Source organism: Gallus gallus, chromosome Z, assembly GCF_016699485.2.
Source record: "Gallus gallus isolate bGalGal1 chromosome Z, bGalGal1.mat.broiler.GRCg7b, whole genome shotgun sequence".
In the NCBI taxonomy this organism is placed as follows: Eukaryota; Metazoa; Chordata; class Aves; order Galliformes; family Phasianidae; genus Gallus; species Gallus gallus.
The window spans coordinates 61,410,771-61,430,711 of NC_052572.1; the positions used below are offsets into that span (position 1 = coordinate 61,410,771).

The window sequence follows — 19,941 nt, forward strand, 5'->3', positions numbered from 1 at the left end:
GTCCCAACACAGAGGAGCTCCCCGGCACATCCAGGGGAACTCCTGGCCAGCCGGGTCCCGAGGCTGCCGGTCCCTCTGAGCAGGGCCGCAGCCGCGGCTCCTCCGCTCGCGGCCGGGGCAGGAAGCGCTCGGCTGGGGGTTCCCGACGCCCCACGAAGAGGAGGGCCGGCAGCGCCCAGCGCGCTCCTCTGCCCTGCAAGAGGCGGCCCCCCCGGCGCCTCTAACGGGGCTTATACGCCTTTTCAATAAAAGATAAAAACGTAGAAGCACGTGCTGTTCCCAGTGTCCATCTTTCCAGGCTTTTCGCCCTTCACACACACGCCCAATGCACCGCCGCCTTGATAGGCCGGAGTGTCCCGGCGCCTCCCCCGTGCAATTCACCGCTACGTTCCGTGCCGCGCGCGTGCGCTTTATGGCAGCAGACGGCCCGCCTCGCGCAGCGAGTAAAGCGCATGCGCGAAAGCGGCACACGCGCACTCCTCGGCCCGTCCCTGCCGGTGCCGGAGGCGTTGTGGTGGTGCTCTGCGCGGCGTTGGGAGCCCGTGCCGTGCCTGCCGGGCCGGGAGTCGGCGGCTGGGCGGCGCTGCTCCTCGCCGGGCGCTTCAGCCTGCCTTTTCCATCTCTGTGTTCGGCGGGAGCCGGACACGAAGCGCGCGGCCGCTTCTGCGGCTCGGCCTCTTCTCTCCGTTCGCACTTTCACTCAGGCGTTCCTTCGGGCAGCTCGGTGGGGCCTGGCGCCGGCGGGGCCGTTGCGTGACCTCGGCTGTCGGCAGCCGGCGCGGGGCCTGGCGGGCGCTGGGCCGCCGCGGCGGAGCGGAGCGGAGCGGGGCCGGGCAGAGCGGGGCCGGGCGGCGGATTTATGCGCTGCGAGCGGGGTCGGGGCGGGCGGCTGGAGCGGCGGGCGGCGCCGGCTGGAGCAGCATGGTGAGCGGTGCGGCGGGTCGCAGCGCCGGGGGGAGGGCGGGAGGGAGGAACTTTGTGTAACCTGGGATTTACCTGCAAACTTTTGCTGAACGCTTCAGTCGGTTTTAACGCTGCCTCTTTTTTCAGTGCCCTGAGGTTGGACGGGGCTGTGGTGTGTGTGGGGCAGCATGCTGGAACGCTAGGTTTATGGACAAATCCCGCTTCGGGTTGCATCTTCTAACTCAGTTCAGACGTAGCACGTGGGGTAATACACGGGAAATGAGCTTCGATGGAAAGCAGCAGCAGAACAAAGCCTGGTTGGGGTAGTTAGTGGTAGTGATACAGACAGCGTGGGTGTCTGTAGACTGAATTGTAGAGGTGTGAGTGTTCGGTGACTGCATCTCTGTTCTGTAGAGATGGGGTGGGCCCTATATTTGCGCTTAATTACAATACAACATACCTGAGTTATCTGAGTTCAGTGGGTCTGCTTTCAAAATACATATTCTACGTATGATTGGGCACCACAGTGATATATGATTTTTGGTATAAATGCGTACTCTGTATGTCCCATTGGTGCACATTCTTCTATATTGGTATAAATGTCACTACATAATCTTAATGACAACATTTGTCCAAGTGCTGGAGATCTTACTTAGCATCTCCGCTTTGAAGTTGTGCTTTGGGTGAAATCAGATGCTAAACTCTTCTAACACTGAAATTTTTAACAAGCTGATTCTAATTATCTGTTCCTTGATTATGTACCTCTTGGAACTTGAAAGGAGCTTTGTTGTTTTCTTCCCCACTGTGCCTCTTCCTCCTTCTCTTTATTTTCATTCCTTTTCCCTACATATTTCCCTAAGGTAGAATATGAGGGTAGAATATTGACTCTAAACAAATACAGGTTTTCCTTTCAATGAGACCCTTATTTGAATACCATTAGAATCACAGAATCATAGAATTTGTCAGGTTAGAAAAAACTTTAAAGATCATCAAGTCCATCCACAATCTAACCATACTACCCTAACTCTAATGACCCTCCGCTAAATCATGTCCCTGAGCACCACATCCAAATGGTTTTTAAACACACTCAGGGATGATGACTCAACCACCTCCGTGGGGAGCCTATTCCAGTGTTTAACAACCCTCTCTGTAAAGAAGTTTTTCCTGATATCCAACCTAGAGCTCCCCTGGCACAACTTGAGGCCATTTCCCCTCATCCTGTCACGAGTGAGAAGAGACCAACCCCGTTCTCCCTGCAGTCTCCTTTCAGGTATTGGAAGAGAGCAATAAGGTCTCCCCTCAGCCTCCTCTTCCCCAGACTAAACAGCCCCAGTTCCTTCATTTGCTCCTTGTAGGGCATATTCCCCAAGCCTTTCACAAGCCTCGTTGCCCTTCTTTGGACCTACTCCAGCACCTCCATGTGCTTTCTGAACTGAGGTGCCCAAAATTCAACACAGTATTCGAGGTGGGGCCTCACCGGGACCGAGTACAGGGGCAGGATGACTTCCCTGGTCCTGCTCCCCACACCATTCCTGATAGAAGCCAGGATGCCATTGGCCTTCTTGGCCACCTGGGCACACTGCTGGCTCATATTCAGCCAACTGTCCATCAGTACACCAAGGGCCCTTTCCATCAGGCAGCTTTCCGGCTAGTCGTCTGCAAGCCTGTAGGGTTGCTTGAGGTTGTGACCAAAATGCAGGACTCAGCACTTGGCCCTATTGATACTCATATGGTTTACTTTGGCCCATTGATCCAGTCCCTCTGGATCTGTCCCTATGTAGTGCCTTTCTCCCCTGGCAGGTCCAGCACTCCCTCCCAACTTGGTGTCATATGAAAACGTACTGAGGGTGCACTCAATCCCGTCATCAAGATCATTAATAAAGATGTTAAATAGAAGTGGCCCCAGTACCGAGCCCTGGGGGACACCGCTTGTGACTGGCTGCCAACTGGATTTCACTCCATTGACCACAACTTTTTGGGCCCAGCTGTCCAGCCAGTGTTTCACCCAGCACTGTACACCCATCCAAACCGTGGGCAGCCAGCTTCTCCAAGAGGACGTTGTGGGGTACAGTGTCAAAGGCTTTAATGATGTCCAGGTAGACCACATTGACAGCCTTACCTTCATTCAGTAAGCGGGTCAGCGTGTCATAGAATGAAGTCAGGTTTGTCAAACAGGATCCACAGTTCATGAACACATGCTGACTGCGTCTGATTCCCTGGTTGACCTTTAATTGATCTGTGATGGCTCTTTAGATTATTTGCTTCATAACCTTCCCGGGCACTGAGGTGAAACTGATAGGTCTGTAGCTACCAGGATTATCTTTCCGGCCCTTTTTGAAGATGGATGTCACATTTGCCAGTCTCCAGTCTGCTGGGACATCCCCGGTTAGCCAGGACTGCCAAAGGATGATGGAGAGTGGCTTGGCAACCACATCTGCCAACTCTCTCAGCACTCTGGGGTGCTATCCATTAAATGCTTCCTGATAGGCTTGAGAAATCATTTCCACTTTTCCTTGATAGTTGCTGACTGTATCAACAAATGTTACGGAATGACAAGCAAGGATTCTAAGTCACATGAAAATACAGTCTTTGGTTTTCTACCTGTAGACTATGTGAAAGCTGCATTCTCCAGTTCTGACTCAGTGGCAGAATGAAATGTACAATTTATATTGTATCAGTAGGCTCACAAACTGTTGTTGCAACAACTGACTGGCTGTACAACTCTTAGCTGTGACTGTCAGGGCTGATCTTTCTGGCTGTAACGCTCATTATGTTCACAATTCTGTGCAAACATCTCAATACTGCCGTAGTGTTTAGGCTGTACTGCAGAGGCACTAGATGTTTTTCACTTCTTATTTGATGGTTTTGAATGATTCTTGCAATGGCAAAGCCTTCTATAAAATTAGTTAATGTCTGGGAGGGTGAGAGCCTCCACAGTTAACGTGTCAATTAGGTAAATATAGGTATGGTAGATTTTAAAAATCTTTTAACATAATCTTGTACCTTCTTTTTCTCTGTTGCTGTAGATCAGTTCTCTGAACTGGTTTTGCTTTGTAATTTAATACTACATTGAATATGTACTGATTTTCTGCCTGAGGCACGTTATCTATTGATTACTTCAGTAGTAATGGTAATTCTGTGACTTTAAAAGTGGTTTGGTTCCAGTCATGAGACTTCTACAACAATAGTTTTATTTTCCTAATAATCCCTAATTCTGTAATTGTGGTGGTTAGGGAGCACTCTTGTTTCTTGTTTCACGGAGGATAAAATGATGTTGGCTGACAAGATTGTAGTTTGATTTTTAAACAACACACCTCGATGCAAAGGGAGTCATGCAGCTTCTGACTCCTGTCTACCAGTTTATGACCCTTCTTTGAAGCTGGGGAAAGGCACTGGCCGAGGCAGAAGTGGCACATGGAGGTGAGCAGTTGGTGATAGTTGTGAATTCCTTGTGTATTCTTCGTGCCACTTGATGCATCATTTGTTCTGTAAAACAAACTGTTGTTTTTACAAGAATTGTTGCTTCAGAAATAAGTGGCTGGCATTGTATTTCTGAACGTGAAGCTGTGTTCTCCTATCTGTTCTCTCAAGCATGTAGTTGTTTGGCTGGTGTGCTATTCCAAGTAATCCCAGTGCATGCAACTGCTAGCTTCAAATCATGGCCTTCATGCTGCAATTGTGGTGGAGGCTAAGTGGAGGGGGGGGAGGGGGAGTTGGTGGTTCTTACAGAGGTTGTTATAGACCAAGTAGTTTTGAAGCCCCAAGTAAACCTACATACTGAATATTAGTAGCATGGATGTATGTGATAGAACAAGGGAAAAAACTTGACGTGGTACGGTCAGAGTGGGAGAATAACCTTGTGCAAGGTCAAAATGTGGGGGCTGAAGTCTTATCTTTGATAGAACTATTAACCTTGGTTATTCTTGCTTTGCATGTTCTGTAAATATAAAAATATACTCTAGGAAGTACTTTTAACAGTGTTTGTATTTTCTGTTAATATTATGAGGTAGCTGTGTTTGTGTTATAAGCACACATCATTTGTAGGTAAGAGTATGGAAGCTTTATCGTACTTAGTTATTCTTACTTTTTGTTCTCCTGTTTATCAGTAGCAATGTCTCTAATTACGTAGCTCTAGAGATATAGACTGTGAAGGCCAAAATCTAGGTTGCACTTTGTTCAAACTTACCATAGTGCCTTTTGGGCCTGTCATTTTTAAAGATTTTAGGAGTGTGTCTGTCTTATCCTTTAATGTAACTGCAAACACTTCCATTTGAGACTACTTAGGAATTCTTTATTATGTTTTATTCAAAGCTTTCTTATAAAATATGTTCTTTGTAGCACAAACAGAAGTAATGATGCTATAAGTACTTCAAGGTCCTGGAATTGAGTGATCAAGATATTGAAAGACCTCTGACCAAAGATCTTCCTCTGTAATGGAAACACAAGCCTGCAACTTATTAGGCATTGTAGTCACTGTCTGGTTGTTCTGTCTTGCTCTCGGCATTAACCATGGGGTTACTAGCCAGCTCCTGTTTTGCATAGAAACTGATTTAATGGTCTTTCACAGTCGTACCTTGGTGCTGAAGGATTTTCAGCTGTACACAGATGGACAGAAGTGTCTCTCTGATCTGTGAGGTACTGACTTCTGTCTCTAATGTTTGTTTAGTCTGTCACTTGCACAGCACAGAAGTGGCTTCCTGCTCTTCAGACAGAACATCCTGTGTTCCAGTTTGTGCTCATTGTTTCTTGCAGAAGATTTTGTCTTGTAAAGGATCTTCGTCCTTTAATGTCTTCCCCTTTAAACAAGTCATATTCGATTAAGTAGGGATAGATTTTTAAATTCTGAGCCATGTCTGCTAATTTAGAGTATGTCAAGTAAAGCAGAAGATATTGGTTGGAACCAGCACCTAATCTGCCTTAGTATTCTTGAAATGAGTAGCTAAACTAATAGTAGTGGTAATGGGAAGACTTAAAAGCATGTGAGAGATTTGATTTAGGCAGAACCTGAATTTAAACAATCCCTCTGTCTTGTGGTTTTCTGTGGGGAAAAGTAATTCCGTAATTTAAGATAACTTGGGATGGTGTATATTTTTTCCAGAGTATTGTATTGATTAATAATTATTTATCTTTAAATAATATTTATATAAATATTAATTATATATTATTTATTATAAAATTATTAATACATACTTAGATGTATTAATATACATATAAATAAGTAGTGCATAAATATATACAGGTAAGTGTTAGCAAAATGTTGTGTTTTCCACATAGTATGTTATTAGTGGACATACCACAATTTGTGCTATTATTGGCTCCTTGCAAAAAAAGTTATTGCAGTGATCCCTGGTCTTTTGAGGTATGTCAAAGAATTGATGGCAGCAATTTAAGGAAGCAGTTGAAATTTCAAGAAGGCAGAAGCGGTTGTGGAAGAGCACTGGAGAAACTTTGATCACAGAATGGTTTCGGTTGGAAGGGACCTTAAAGTCCACCCAGTTCCAATCCCCTGCAGTGGGGAGTGCTGCTCCCCCCCATCTGAGACTACCCCAGGCCCCATCCAACCTGGCCCTCAGTGCATCCAGGGGTGGAGTACGCCCCGCTTCTCTGGGCAGCTGTGCCAGGGCCTCACTGCCCTCGGAGGAAAAAGAAAATTCCCGTAAGATCTAGTCTAAATCTCCCCTCTTTTAGTTTAAAATCAATCCCCCTTATCTTTTTGCTATCAGATAGAGTAAAAATGTGTTCTCCCTTCTATTTATAAGTTTCAGGCCTGAACAGCTGAAGAAACATGTTATTTCAAGTTATAAAGATGTAACAAGTACTCTTAAGAGATAATTAAAACTTCATTATGAGCTGTCTGGTAACATTCATTTTAAGTGAGTACAAATGGAAAACGGAAATTTATGCGATCTTGGTATTTTTAAATCATTAAGGATGGTACTGGACATCACCTATTGGATTTGATTGGACTGCAAGTTTTTGCAAAAGCAGAATTGACAGCACAATTTCTGATATATTTTAACAAGAAGTTTTTGTAAGGAAAAAAAGATAAGAACTTAATACAGTATATAAATTACACTCGTTATTGTGCATCTTCGCTTTACCATCTCTGCCATTAGTGCAGTAAGGAGCAAATACTCTGTATTAACAGAAGGCTGAAATTTCAAGAGATGGATGTTTTAAATGGCAAACTACGGTGAATTTGGAGGTTGTCAGGTGTTAAATCATGTCAAAGAGAAAGAGACCACAAAGAGCAAGATTGTGATGAGTGATTTAATTGTATAGTGCAATATCTTGTGGAGTGCCACATCCCAACCTGTTGAGCTAAGGCACTCTGCTGGGAGCTGGCAGGGTGCTGATGCTGCTGGCCTTGTGCTGCCTTTTTCTTTTGGTAAAGGATGTAGTTGGCTATTGCAGGTTCCAGGGGATTTCCTGAACACAGATACAGCATGGGGTTTTTACCTTCTAGGTTAAAAAATAAAAAAATATTATCCCTGTTATGTGAGGGTGTTTTTAAAATATGGGAACAAACAAAAAGGTACTTCAGCAGATTTTAAAAGCACATACTGACTTCTTGTTAACTTATTCCTCTACAGGGTGTGATAGGTGTACAGTTGGTGGTTACCATGGTAATGGCTAGTGTCATACAGAAGATCATACCTCACTATTCTCTTGCTCGTTGGCTTCTCTGTAGTGGCAGGTAAGATAAGACACTGTTGATACATGGTTTGTGAATGTGGTAAAGCAATTATGCTTCACAGTAGAAACAGTAGAACATACTAATTTACTTTGTCTTGGAAAGTAATTAATCTACTTGCTATTCTTGAACTTTTCACAGCATGGTGGCACCTGACTTGCAGGTTCAAGGTATTAAGGCATTGCTGCTGTAAAAGGATAACAGCAGTTGCTGTTAATTGTATTAGTCATAAAGCTAGCTGTTTTCCAGCTCTTACCTTACTAAAGGTACAAGCTACATAATTTAATATTGAAAAGCTAAGGTAAATACTGTTGAGAACCAAAAGACTTCTTTCTCTGCAGTACCTCAGTGTTTATGACAGTTGTACTGATTAGCCTTGCATAAAGAGAGTGCTTAGTTATTTATTAAAAATGGTGTTTTTGAGAACTAAATAGGACAGGATTACTATAAATTTCAATGTAGTATTCCTTCATAATAATAGATCAAACAGACATAATGTGTTGCAAGGGGAGCATTCCCTGTGTGGAAGTATCCATAATAGCTAACAACAGCAGCTGTTTTGAATATGAATCAGTATCTTAAATACTAAAAGAAACAGAGATGCTTTGTTTTTTCTTCTGGGAAGAAAAACACTTTGAATGATTAGGAGGTAGTATGATGTCTTTTGGAATTGTTAAAATTTGGAGAACGCTACATCTCTGCTCCTTGATTTCTGAAGGCATTTCCTTGAATGATAGTATATTCCACAGTAGTTTTAACCAGTCTTGTGTAATTTTCCACTGCTTTTTTTCCCCTCAATATCTTGAAATTTCTTTCTTTCTTTTTTTTTTTTAGTTATTCCCTTTTCAATTTGCAAATGATTGCCAATGAAAAGTGTCACTAATGTGACATTTAAAACACAAATATATGTGTGTTAAGTATCACAGTAACAGTGGTGAGGTGGAATAGAAAACACAGTAATCAATGGGCAGATGATGCAAATGGGAATCATAGCCTTAGCTATTTTGAGAAGTTTCACTGTTGACCACATTTGTAAGGGTATTGACGGCCTCTTTTTTTCTCTAAAAAGAATATTATATTGTAAGTGAGCTCTAGAAAATTTTCTATGAATATGAAACTTCATATCTTCATTGTTTATAGTACGCTACTAACAAAGTGTTGTTTTAGTCGTATTTCAAATGATATCTTCTACTTTTTGTATTGTATTTAAAACATTTGTCTTACTATTCATTTCATAATTATTTTTTTTTATTATACCTGTTATACCTGTGTCCTTCATTCTTATGGCATTTTCAGTCTCTGTATTCATATTCTAAGGCAAATGTTGTGCCAGCGAAAGATTTGCTGTTCAAATATATTTTTGGTCACCCTTTCTTGTTTTTAATCTTTACACGTGTACAGATAAGTACATAAGGCAGAATTTCTGCACTAGCACTTTGGAATTCTGTTCCCACTGAGGTCAGTGAGTGTCTCATTACCTTTCATGTTAGTAACCTTGAAAATCTCATTGTTGCTTTTCAACATTCTATTTATAAGGTAACTATTCTGGTGTGTTTTAATTTCAGTCATTATGAATAACACTCTGAATACTAGCATTTTGTAAGGAGCCATGAATAATCCTGTGTTTCAGAAATAAAATTGAGTCAGGAGCTTTACTAAAACAAGAATCTGAATGTTAATGTCAGAAAGAAAATACTTTTTTAATAGTTTATCTGACAAGCATATGTAAACCTGTTTTCCCAAGCACCGTCCATTTGCAAAATGTTTTCTTAGATGGACTTTTGTAAGCAGGGGGATGGAGTGTGTTTTACACACGCAGCGAAGTCCAGCTTTCCTAGGAAAAGTTACTACCTCTTCGTCCTTTCCTGTCAATATATTATTTTCAATATAGTGATCACTAGACTGTGATCACCAAAGCCTGTTTAAGTTAACTTGGCCTAAATGTTTTTCTTTGGAAGATTTGGGAGGTTTTTCTAAAGAAGTAATCTGAAATATCTTCAGGACATAGTCCTTGCTAGAGGGGAGGGAAGGTAAACATTTTATGAGAAAATGCAGAACCTTCAAGTGACCAGCTGGTTTCAGAATGCCCGTATGTGTACATTCAAAGTTCATTAAAAAGAAATATAGACATTTCGAAAATAGTTGTTAGAATAGACAGAAGTTGTTTTTTCATTTGTAGAGTGGATGGATATCTTTAACTACTGAAACACAATTTACTTATATTTGAAAAGAATACAAACTTTTTCAGGACTTGAACAGAATATGAACATTCATATTTATTGAAGTCAGTGAATTGGCAACCCGAGTATCTTCATAGGCCTTTGCATTTTTAACTAGTAAGTCTGTCTCTACCAAAATGTTGCTTTTCTCAGCCTCTTTTGTCCTAGTTCCAAGCCACTTCAGGAGAGAAGTGATATTCTGTTCTACAGTCATTAAAGGCAATCAGTCAAATTAACTGGGGCATGTTTGTGCAGGTCTTCAGAGTAAACTATCAAAGCTACAGAGTTGTGGAATCTCAGTTTTAAACACACTAAAGCAAATGCAAATGTTTTTTGTTTGTTTTTTTTTCCAAACTCCAACTTAATGAAAATATGTTCACTTTTTTTTGTTTGAGATTTTAAATTGAAGACCTGTAAGCTTTATTAAATTAAAAACAAACAAACAAACAAAAAAAAAACCCACTTCTGTATACTATTACTTCTGTTGTAATTTTGAATCACTTGCAACACATTTTGTAGTGTAATGAAGGACAAGTTGTGGTTTAAGTATTCTTGATTTGTGCTAGCATGCTAAACAGAGCCAGAATTTTGTCTGTAGCATCTCAGATTTGCTGATGTAGATTTGGATGGTCCTACTTAATGAGATTTTCCTAACTCGAGTAATAATAATAGTTATGGATACCACTGCTCTCTTGAGTATTACCTTGTATTAAACTATATCATAAAGTAGTGGCCTTCTCCAGAAAAAAACTTGTACCTTAATACAGATAAATCTTCGAAGTATGTTTTTGCTTATAGTTGGACTTCTCTGCCTTAACATCTTAGCAGAAGAATCAGAGTGACAGCCATCCAAAATCTGAAGGGCATCTCAATGTTGCTGTGTAGGAAAGGCCGTGCTTGAGCTACTAAGGTTCTTGCTTAGAAATTTGAATGAAATTACTGAGACTGAACCATATTTTTTTTCCCACTTTAGAACTTCCTTGCCACCACTGGCCTTTTAAATAAATGAGTAAATGGATGGTGCATTTATGTGTGAAAGTGGAGAATTGTACAGTTTACACGTAAATTAGTGAATTTTGTTTTTTAAATAACTCTTGTGCAAAATCCATAACTGAGATAGTAGAATATTCAAATATTTTTGTAGGCAGTTGTTACATGTTTTAATGTTTACCTATCTGTAAGCTGCTGTCCTCTTCCTAGTAAGTTTTGAAGGTATCACTGTTGTAAGCAACATCAACTGATGTTGCTTATGGCAGAAATACAGATGTTACAATCTTGGCTGTTTAAAAAAAACATTAGGGAACAGTTGCTTGATTTGAGAAGTGAAGGGCATGTTGTGAAGGGGTAACTGTAAAACTTTCTCATGGTATCTAGGAAGTAACTTGTGCTGAAACTTGCAGCCTTTCAGTACCTGAAGGGAGCCTATAAACAAGAAGGGAGTAAACTCTTTGAAAGGGTGGATAACAGCAGGACAAGGGGGAATGGTTTTAAGTTGAAAGATGGAAGATTTAAGTTGGACGTTTGGGGGAAGTTCTTTACCAGGAGAGTGGTGAGGTGCTGGAACAGGCTGCCCAGAGAGGTTGTAGGTGTCCTGTCCCTGGAGGTGTTCAAGGCCAGGTTGGATGGGGCCCTGGGCAACCTGGTCTAGTAAATGGGGAGGTTGGTGGCCCTGCTCGGCAGGGTGGTTGGAGATTCATGATCCTTGAGGTCCCTTCCAACCCAGGCCATTCATGATTCTGTGATCTGTGATTCTGTGAAAAGAACTGAAGGTCAGCTGTTGTTGTTCAGTCCAAGCAGGATATTTTGTTAGGTGTTGCTAATGACTGTTATTTTAGTTTATATATAGATCTGTGTTGATATATAGTTATGTTTTTTTTGTTTTTTTTTTTAAATCATTCTACATTGCTAGTGCTGATGATGTATTATTTGCAATTTATTTTTCCCCTAGTTTACGATGGTATCAACACCCTACTGAAGAAGAACTACGGATTCTTGCAGGGAAGCAAAGAGGGAAGAGCAAAAAAGATAGGTAAGTACTTGTTTTAAGCTTCTTTCTCCCTCCCCCCCCCCCTTTTTTTTTATGAGCTGTATAACAGCTTTGGCCAACTTCTGTCTTTTTCTGTGACTCTAGAACTGCTTGTTGCATATGACTGCGATGCTTATGTTGTCGCAGCTCTGTTCTGAACTGTGTTCTTTTGTTTTACTAGAGAATTGAACATTTCCAAATTGTGCAGCAGTGAATGATTCCCAGTCCTTAAATGTGGTTTGTGATATTGATAATTTGGCTACAGGGATTTTTTTTAATCAATCTACTCGTTTCATGAAGACTGAGGAAAGCAAATCTTCTGTAGGGTTGAAGCTCCTCATTTTTAGGCAAGATTTGAGTGTATTTGAATATAGGATTGTTGTTCTGAACCATTATTCTCTTATACAGCTCTGAAAAAAGGAAACATGCCAGTAGAATTTATTAGGTGAGTTACTTCCAGTGGAAGTATTACTCCCCTTGCACAAAGCACTGGTGTAGAACTTTATTGTGATTACTGTGAAAAGTTCTGTTCACTCATATTCAAGAAAAATAAATTCAGATGTGAATAGGTGAACAGAAGGACTACTAGGATCATGCAGAAAACAGCATTTCTTACAAGAGCTGTCTGGAATAGCTTGGCTTGTTTAACCTAGCAGAAAGAAAACAGGGAGTGATGAGGTAGCTGTCCAACGACTTCAGCTGAAAACAAGATTCCTACATTCAATCATGAAGGTGAATAGCATTACAGTTTATGTGTTCCTCTAATCAGTAATATCTATATGTAAAATAACTTATATGACAGAACTAAATGTTTAAGTCCATTAACAAGAGCCTTATACAAAATAATTTTACTTTGCTAATATATTTTCTTAGTGTTACCAATCTTCTGCTTTCCAAATCACGTGTGTTCACTTTCACCAGAGCAATTGCATACTCACTGCTCAGTAGAAACATGGCATGTTAGTTTGTACTGATATGTAAGCTTTAACTTCACAATCTTTGGAAAATGTACTGTGAAAAGTAGCAGGAAACTGTATCAGAAGGCACGTATATACATAAAATCACTTTTCAACTATTGAAATGCTACATTTAATGCTTCAAATATGATGCAGTGTTTTTGTGTCTATGCAGTCAAATTTTGTTTGTGTCATTTAAGTATTACATGATTGATATAATACATTAATACATAACCAAGAAAATAGAGTTAAAATAGTTGTAGGCAGTTGTTTGTAGTAAAGTATTACTGGCAAGCCTTCGTTTAGACCTGGATACACTTTTGAGTAGTGCTTTGGATTTTTTCCTCGTTTTTCAGTTTGCCCATTAAAATCTTGTGCTTTGAGTGATAGTAAGAACTAGTATTGCATGAAAAAATAGTATTTATTGACTCTTTCTGGTTGTATTCTCAGCTCACATGTTAACTAACAGGACCTTACTCTTTAAAAACATGTTCATAGTCAAATGAATTTCTTTTTAATGCTCATGTCACAATAGCTCTTCTTTCTTTGAGAAATCCATCTCTCCTTTTCTGATTTCAGAGGTGCTGTTTTGAAATCTGGCAAAGTATACTGTTGTATTGTAGTCCTCCAGGGGGTTTTGAGCTTGTAGTATGGCTTATTTTCACAGAATCGCAGAATTGTAGGAGCTGGAAGGGACCTCCAGAGATCATTGAGCCCAGTCCCCCTTCAAAGCAGATGCTCTACAACAGGCTGCACAGGTTGATGCCAAGGCAGTCTTGAATATCTCTTGAGAAGGAGAGTCCACAGCCTCTGTGGACAGCCTATTCCTGTGCTCCATCCCCATCACTGTGAAGGTCCTTTGCATATTGGTGCAGAGCTCCCCATGCTTCAGTTTATGGCCATTTCCCTTGTCCTGTCCCCACAGACCACTGAGAAGAGGTTGGCCATGTCTCTTTGACTCCCACACTTAAGATATTTATAAACATTAATCAGATCCCCTCTGAGTCTTTTCTCAAGGCTGAACAGACCCAGTTTGCTCAGCCTTTCCTCCCAGGGGAGATGCTCCAGGCCCTTTATCATCTTTGTGGCCCTCTGCTGCTGGACTCTCTCCAGGATATCCTTGTCGTTTTTCTACTGGGGAGTCCAGAACTGGATACAGAACTGCAGGTGAGGCCTGACCAGGGCAGAGTAGAGGTGGAGGATCACCTTCCTTGATCTGCTGGCTACACTCCTTTTAATGCACCCCAGGAAAAGAATTTGAAGATGATAGTGTTAATATAGTTTCAAAGCTCCAGAGGAAAAAAATAATAAAAAAAAACACTCTTATTGCTCTAAGTAGCCTTTCTGGTCTTTGTCTCTTTGCTGTGGGGAAAAAAAACAAACAAACAAACCAAAAAAAAACCCCACATTGTTCAAATCTGTTATTTGTAACCAGAAATTTGAGAAGCATAAAAAAGTTTCGAGTTATATATTACATTTTTGTTTATACTGTATTTGGAAGATGTTGTAGTAGGCGTAGATAATTCAGTGGAACTAGAAAGGGGGAATAATGATGGCAAAAAGTAAGGCTTCCATGCAAGGATACAAGTATGTATGCAATGGGCACAGTGTGTGGATAGGGAGTAGTAAAGTGTGTTGTACACGGAGTTGCTGAATTAAGTTAGTAGGATAGTTATCAGGGTTTTTTTAACGTGGGACGCACATTGTGAAACTAGTTGCCCCAGGACACTGCACAGGTCAACAAATCCCAGAGTGTTTCATAAAGGGCTTGAATAAATTCATGTTTAAAAAAAAAAAAAAAAAAAAAAGATTTCAGAAGGTGTAATACGTGGCTTAGATTATCCCCAATTTCTTAACACTAGAAGCCAAGAAGGATCTAGCAATGTGACAATCAGCCTTTGTTTGTCTTAGTCTTTCCCTTCATATAAGAAACTTTCCACCTATGCACACGTGATAGGAGCAAATTAATCTCTCTGCATCTCTTCTTAAAGCCTCTGTGTATCTGTTGTGCTCTGCAGGAATGGCTAAAACCAGTAACCTGGTTTTTGAACCCTGTCTCAGCATCTGAGTATACATGTTTTTGTCTGTTTCCTCCAAAAGAGCATGATGTATTATTTCTTTTCGAGGTCTACTGTATCTCTAGGATTGCTATTCATACAGTGATAATTGTTTTTACTTTTTTCACAAGAGGATGTGAATTGAAATAGGTCAAAGCCATTTCTGCAGGCATCTTTTAAATTAGAAAACTGCCTTACAGTTCTTTTATTGATGGCTGATAGGATACATCTTTCAAGGATCTAGGTTAATCTAGCTTAGGCGACAAACTTAAAAGCCTAATGCTATCTTGGGAAATCTGATTTTTTGGGGGGAGTGGGTTTGGAACTTTGCCTAGACTTCATTTGGAAAGTGTGACTTCAGCTTGGATTTTCTTCGAGATATTTGTTTGGCGGGGCAGATGCATTTTTCTCTATAGTGGTACTCATATAACTGAACTGTTGAGGCTGAGGTTACTTATTAGATCACTGCAGATTTCCATCTAACAGTGCAACGGAGTAAACAGTACCCACCAGCTCCTGTCTTAATGCATGACTAGGATACAGCATGTAGAAGCTACTTAGACCAATGTGTGTAACTATCGTAGTGTATTAGAACGTTACAAGATAAGCCCAGTAATTGGTGGCATGCCTTGTTGTTTCTTAACTCTTTAAAGTTGAATTATTGCTTTTAGCAAACAAAACAAGTGTTTGCATTTAAGGGAAGAGCAGTCTGCACTCTTCTTAAATTTGAAATGTTATACATACAAAGAAAAAGTTGATTTTGTGGAATCTATGTTTATTTTATTTATCTATGTATGTATTTTTTGTTACAGAAAATACAATGGTCACATTGAAAACAAACCTTTAACCATTCCAAAAGATATCGATCTTCATCTGGAAACAAAGTCTGTGACTGAAAGGGACACTATCGGTAAGAATAAGGATGCTGACAGTGATGCAGTATGTCAAATATATCCTGGTATTTTTTACCAAGTATTTATTTGCAGTAAATTCTGGAATATCTTTTTTATTGTCAACCAATATAAAGAGTGTTAAATGAGATTGCAAAAATTGTTGCAGCCAGGCACCCAGAGCAGTATGAGACAACACGGAAAGGATCACATCACAGTGTATTTGAAACAGAGATCATAGCTTTGTACGAGAAGATGGTAACTGACAGATGTTGAAACATACGCTTTCTGCTGGCTTAAAATAGGAAATGTACTATTGCATTGAAACCTAGACCTACACAGATGAAACTGACTTAAAATGCTTAGGTACTAAAAATGACAGTGCAGAAATAAGCAATGTTAAATGTTTTGAAAGTTGCTTATTTTTTAAAATCATAATATTTGATTCCTTGATGATGACCAATTTTCTTTACGTATGTAACCTAAGACTTTTCTATGCACATATGCTATATATTTCCTTATTTACATTTTCATATGCACATACAGAAGCATAAGTGTCTTCCCGAGTGTTTATGGATATGAATGCAACTGAAGATTTAACTGTTTTTAAAGAGCTATGCATACAAGCATGTTAGATCAAACAAAATTATTATTTCAAAGTAAGTATAGGACTTGGAAATACCTGAATTTAACCAATATCCTATGTTTGTCATCAGGTGTCTCATAGTCAGCAGACAAATGCTGCATAGTGTTTTGTGGCTTTTTAACTCTCTTGATCTAGGTAAGGTGCTGTCTGGGAGGGACAGGCTGGGCTTTGTTGTCATGAATTGTTCTTCACACTTGCCAGCAGCTCCCTCTTTGTAAATAACCCAGCCTGCCAATATGGTTATCAGAATTTTTAGGTGGAGTCAGTGGTTTATTGCTGTGCAGGAGATGTTAATAATGTTGAGCAAACTCTGAATGGCTTAGATTTTTTTTAAGAGAATATATAAATATATATTATTTATATAAAGTGATAGCTAGTAGCCTTTTAATCTTGAATCCTTACCTAGAACTATAACTAAAGGGGAGAGCCATTTTTTATCATGATATTGAGATGTTAACTAGTTATGATCTTTGAGTTAATTAGGTTAATGTGTAAAAGCTGAGATTCTAAATAAAATCTTGTAGCCTTATAAAATTGCTTCATACCAACCCAGAATATTCACAGAGGTGAAGAGAGAAGTACAAATTAAAAGGAGAGGTTGTTGAATAGGAAAAAAAAATGTGGCATTTTTGTTGTTGATGCTCTTAACTTCAATAATCTGGTTATATCTAGATCAGTTACTTGAAAACAATTTTAATTGTTATTGTATTCTGTATATGACAGTAATTGCCTTAAAAATATCACAGCTATAACGTTTGCAAACTTGTATTTTTCAGCATTGCATTACTTTCCAGAATATCAGTGGCTGGTGGATTTCACTGTTGCAGCTACAGTTGTGTATGTGGTGACCGAAGCATATTACAGCATTGTGAAGCCCTCACAAGAAATGAATATCAGCGTAGTATGGTGTCTACTTGTCTTGGCTTTTGCAGTGTATCCTTTTCTGTTTTCTTATATCATTCTACCAGTTCCGTCATGCTGCAATTCATAGAAAGCTCTCTATTGTTGTTTTAGAGAATACATAAATATTTACCATTTAGAAAAATAATCGTATAAGCTAGTATCATTTTCAGGTAATATATATGCTGTAACATGCTTTTTTGTATGTGTTTGATATAAGTAGCTTATAAACATTTATACCAAACCATTTATAGAAAAAATACAGCTATGTGAACATAGAATTAATGTAGTGTGTAGCTGTTCTGAACTAATATTTGCCCAGCCTGGCAGTCAAACATTGCTGTCCATACAGATTATTTGTAATTTTTGAAGAAGCGTGCAATTTACTGCCTTGCTTTTCTGTTATGTTTAGCCTCATACTTCCTGAACTAAGTAATACAATAATGTAAATCATCATTTGTTGCAAAGATGAATGCAAGAATTCATAACTTTAGAATTCAAAACTTTATAATTTTTTTTAGATTCAGTGCAAAATAAAATGTACAGACAGTTGTAGGAGCTGAAATGGTACTGTGTTTTCAGTGATCTGTGAAAAGCAACATTCTCTTCTGGAAATGAAAGAAACAGTATTTCAGGAAACGAGCAATACTGAACCATAAAAAGACGCAGCTGTTCTGTTTGCATTTGGTAGAGAAGACAGTGGATCATTTCACTATAATTAATTTCCACAGAACAGGCATGGACTTTGGAGAGGAAAGTTGCCTTTTAAAGATAGGAGAGGTGATGAAGCAAAAGAATCAAATAAGGTTCTTGAGGAGTGTAGGTTATGGAGAGAGGAGATGGAAAATAAAGCTGTGCAACTCCTTTGCTGCCTCAACAACTGACAAACAAATCAAGTGCTTAGTTAGATATAACGTATATTCAAAATTTACTCCTCTGTGCCTTTTCAGTAAGGACAAACTCCTTTTCTGACTAGCCTGAAGTATAAGAGAAATGCATAATTTCCCTGGTCGTGAGTATGAACTTGTTAGGTGACAGAGTTGATTAAGTTGAGGAAATAAATGGCTGGCAGTAACTTGTTTCCAGACCAGGATTTTTTTTGATTGACTTGTATTGTCAGATGCACAGACCAGAAGGTTGTTTTCTGATCTGCTGCACAGTGACAGGAAAATCAGCATCTAGCTCTTGTGCACTTTTAATGATGTTATAGCTGTGTAACTAGGCACCCTTTTTTTATGTTGTTATTTGGTTAAGCAAAGTCAGGAATCTTAGCAGAGAGAAACAGCCACTGCTTAAGAAATGGTTGATAAAAACCAACTCTTTTGACTCCCATAAATTCATTAACCTCATTCTCATTATGAGAACATTAACCTCAATCTGAAAAAAAAAAAAACCAACCAGTTTTATACACTGTTAAGTTTATTGGTGGCAGTGCCCTATTTGCTTCCTCTTTTAGACCTTGGTCATAACGAGCTTAAATAATATTACTGTGGTTGCGACTTTCAGTGGAATGGAGTTGTGAATTATATATTGGCATAGATTTCATAGGAAAGAAGATTGCAATGTTCAATTCTTAAGAGTGGTGTTTCAAGGCGGTCCTAATTACTGCTTTCATTTAGTCATCAATTCCGAGCAAAACCAATTGTAGAAATTTAAAAATATTAAGTTACATGGCAGCGCAAGCTTTCTGTCTGAGTAGTATAAACATACAAGTAATTTTAAGGTCTTTTTCTGATTGCTTCTTTCTGACCTGCTGTTCTTAGATAAACTGAGCCTAAACCACCATTTTTGGTTTTGTCCTGTTCTAGCTCAAGCACTTGAGGTCTCATTGCATACTGGGACCTGAAGGAGATTATAACAGAGTGAGTGTTTCCTGCATGTTAGAAGCACATTAGTTGTATTTTCTCACCAACCTTCCTACATGACAGAAAGAGAAGAATGGCAGAGGCGGAGTTTTTTTTGTGTTAGAGTTGATACGACAAAGAGCAGTTAATTTCTGGTTTCTCAAAGTACTGGCATGAAGCACATTTCACACCCTAAACATCTTCAAATACATTATCAAATCCCATAATTATATGTCAGATTTCAAATGTAAGTTCTGCTATGGGGATGAACAGGTGATTCTTGTCCATTGTTGGAAGCAAATTTTTCTGTGTGAAAGAACCTTTATTACTAGGTGAAAACTAAGTTTGGTGCACATATTGACATGATGTGTAAAAGTACTTTTTAAATTGTAAGATCAGATAGGATAGGATTAAAGGCAAACAATCAGAAGCTAGAAGCTAAATTTTATTTAGTAACTTAACAGTTAACTTCATGTTTTAATATTTTTGCACCTGGGTATGTATTAGCTAAAGAACCAGTATTCTTCTGAGTTTTTTTTGTAATAATATACTTCGGAGATAATTGTTAAGGATTTCTTGTAGGAGTTAGGATAGCTTGTAGGAGTTAGAAAAAGTGAAAGAGAAATTAAAATTTAAGGTTCATAAGACACTTCTTAAAACAAGCAAATCTGGAAAAGTCAGGGGAAGAATGGCCTTGTATGTAGGACAAAACCTTCAAAAACAAATCTTGGGAAACAAAAAACTTGAATACAAGAGTGCCCCTTTGTTTTTAATGTGTTGTCAAACAGTGAGGCCTAAATTCTAAG

General features: G+C 39.3%; 1 protein-coding gene across 4 annotated transcripts in view; it reads left to right on the forward strand.

Annotated features, from left to right (window-relative positions):
• Positions 1-765: 765 nt before the first annotated feature.
• TMEM161B (transmembrane protein 161B) overlaps positions 766-19,941 on the forward strand; it is a 44,366-nt gene continuing 25,190 nt past the window's right edge. For 2 of the 4 annotated variants that reach the window (XM_424528.8, XM_004949415.5), the window contains exons 1-5: positions 766-924; positions 7,497-7,600; positions 11,765-11,845; positions 15,668-15,765; positions 17,168-17,324. In XM_424528.8, coding sequence (XP_424528.4) covers positions 922-924; positions 7,497-7,600; positions 11,765-11,845; positions 15,668-15,765; positions 17,168-17,324 — 443 coding nt within the window. In that variant the 5' untranslated portion in view covers positions 766-921. Of the gene's footprint in view, positions 925-7,496; positions 7,601-7,932; positions 9,934-11,764; positions 11,846-15,667; positions 15,766-17,167; positions 17,325-19,941 lie in introns of those variants that run through there. The other 2 variants (XM_040655961.2, XM_040655962.2) reach the window with 2 other exon arrangements.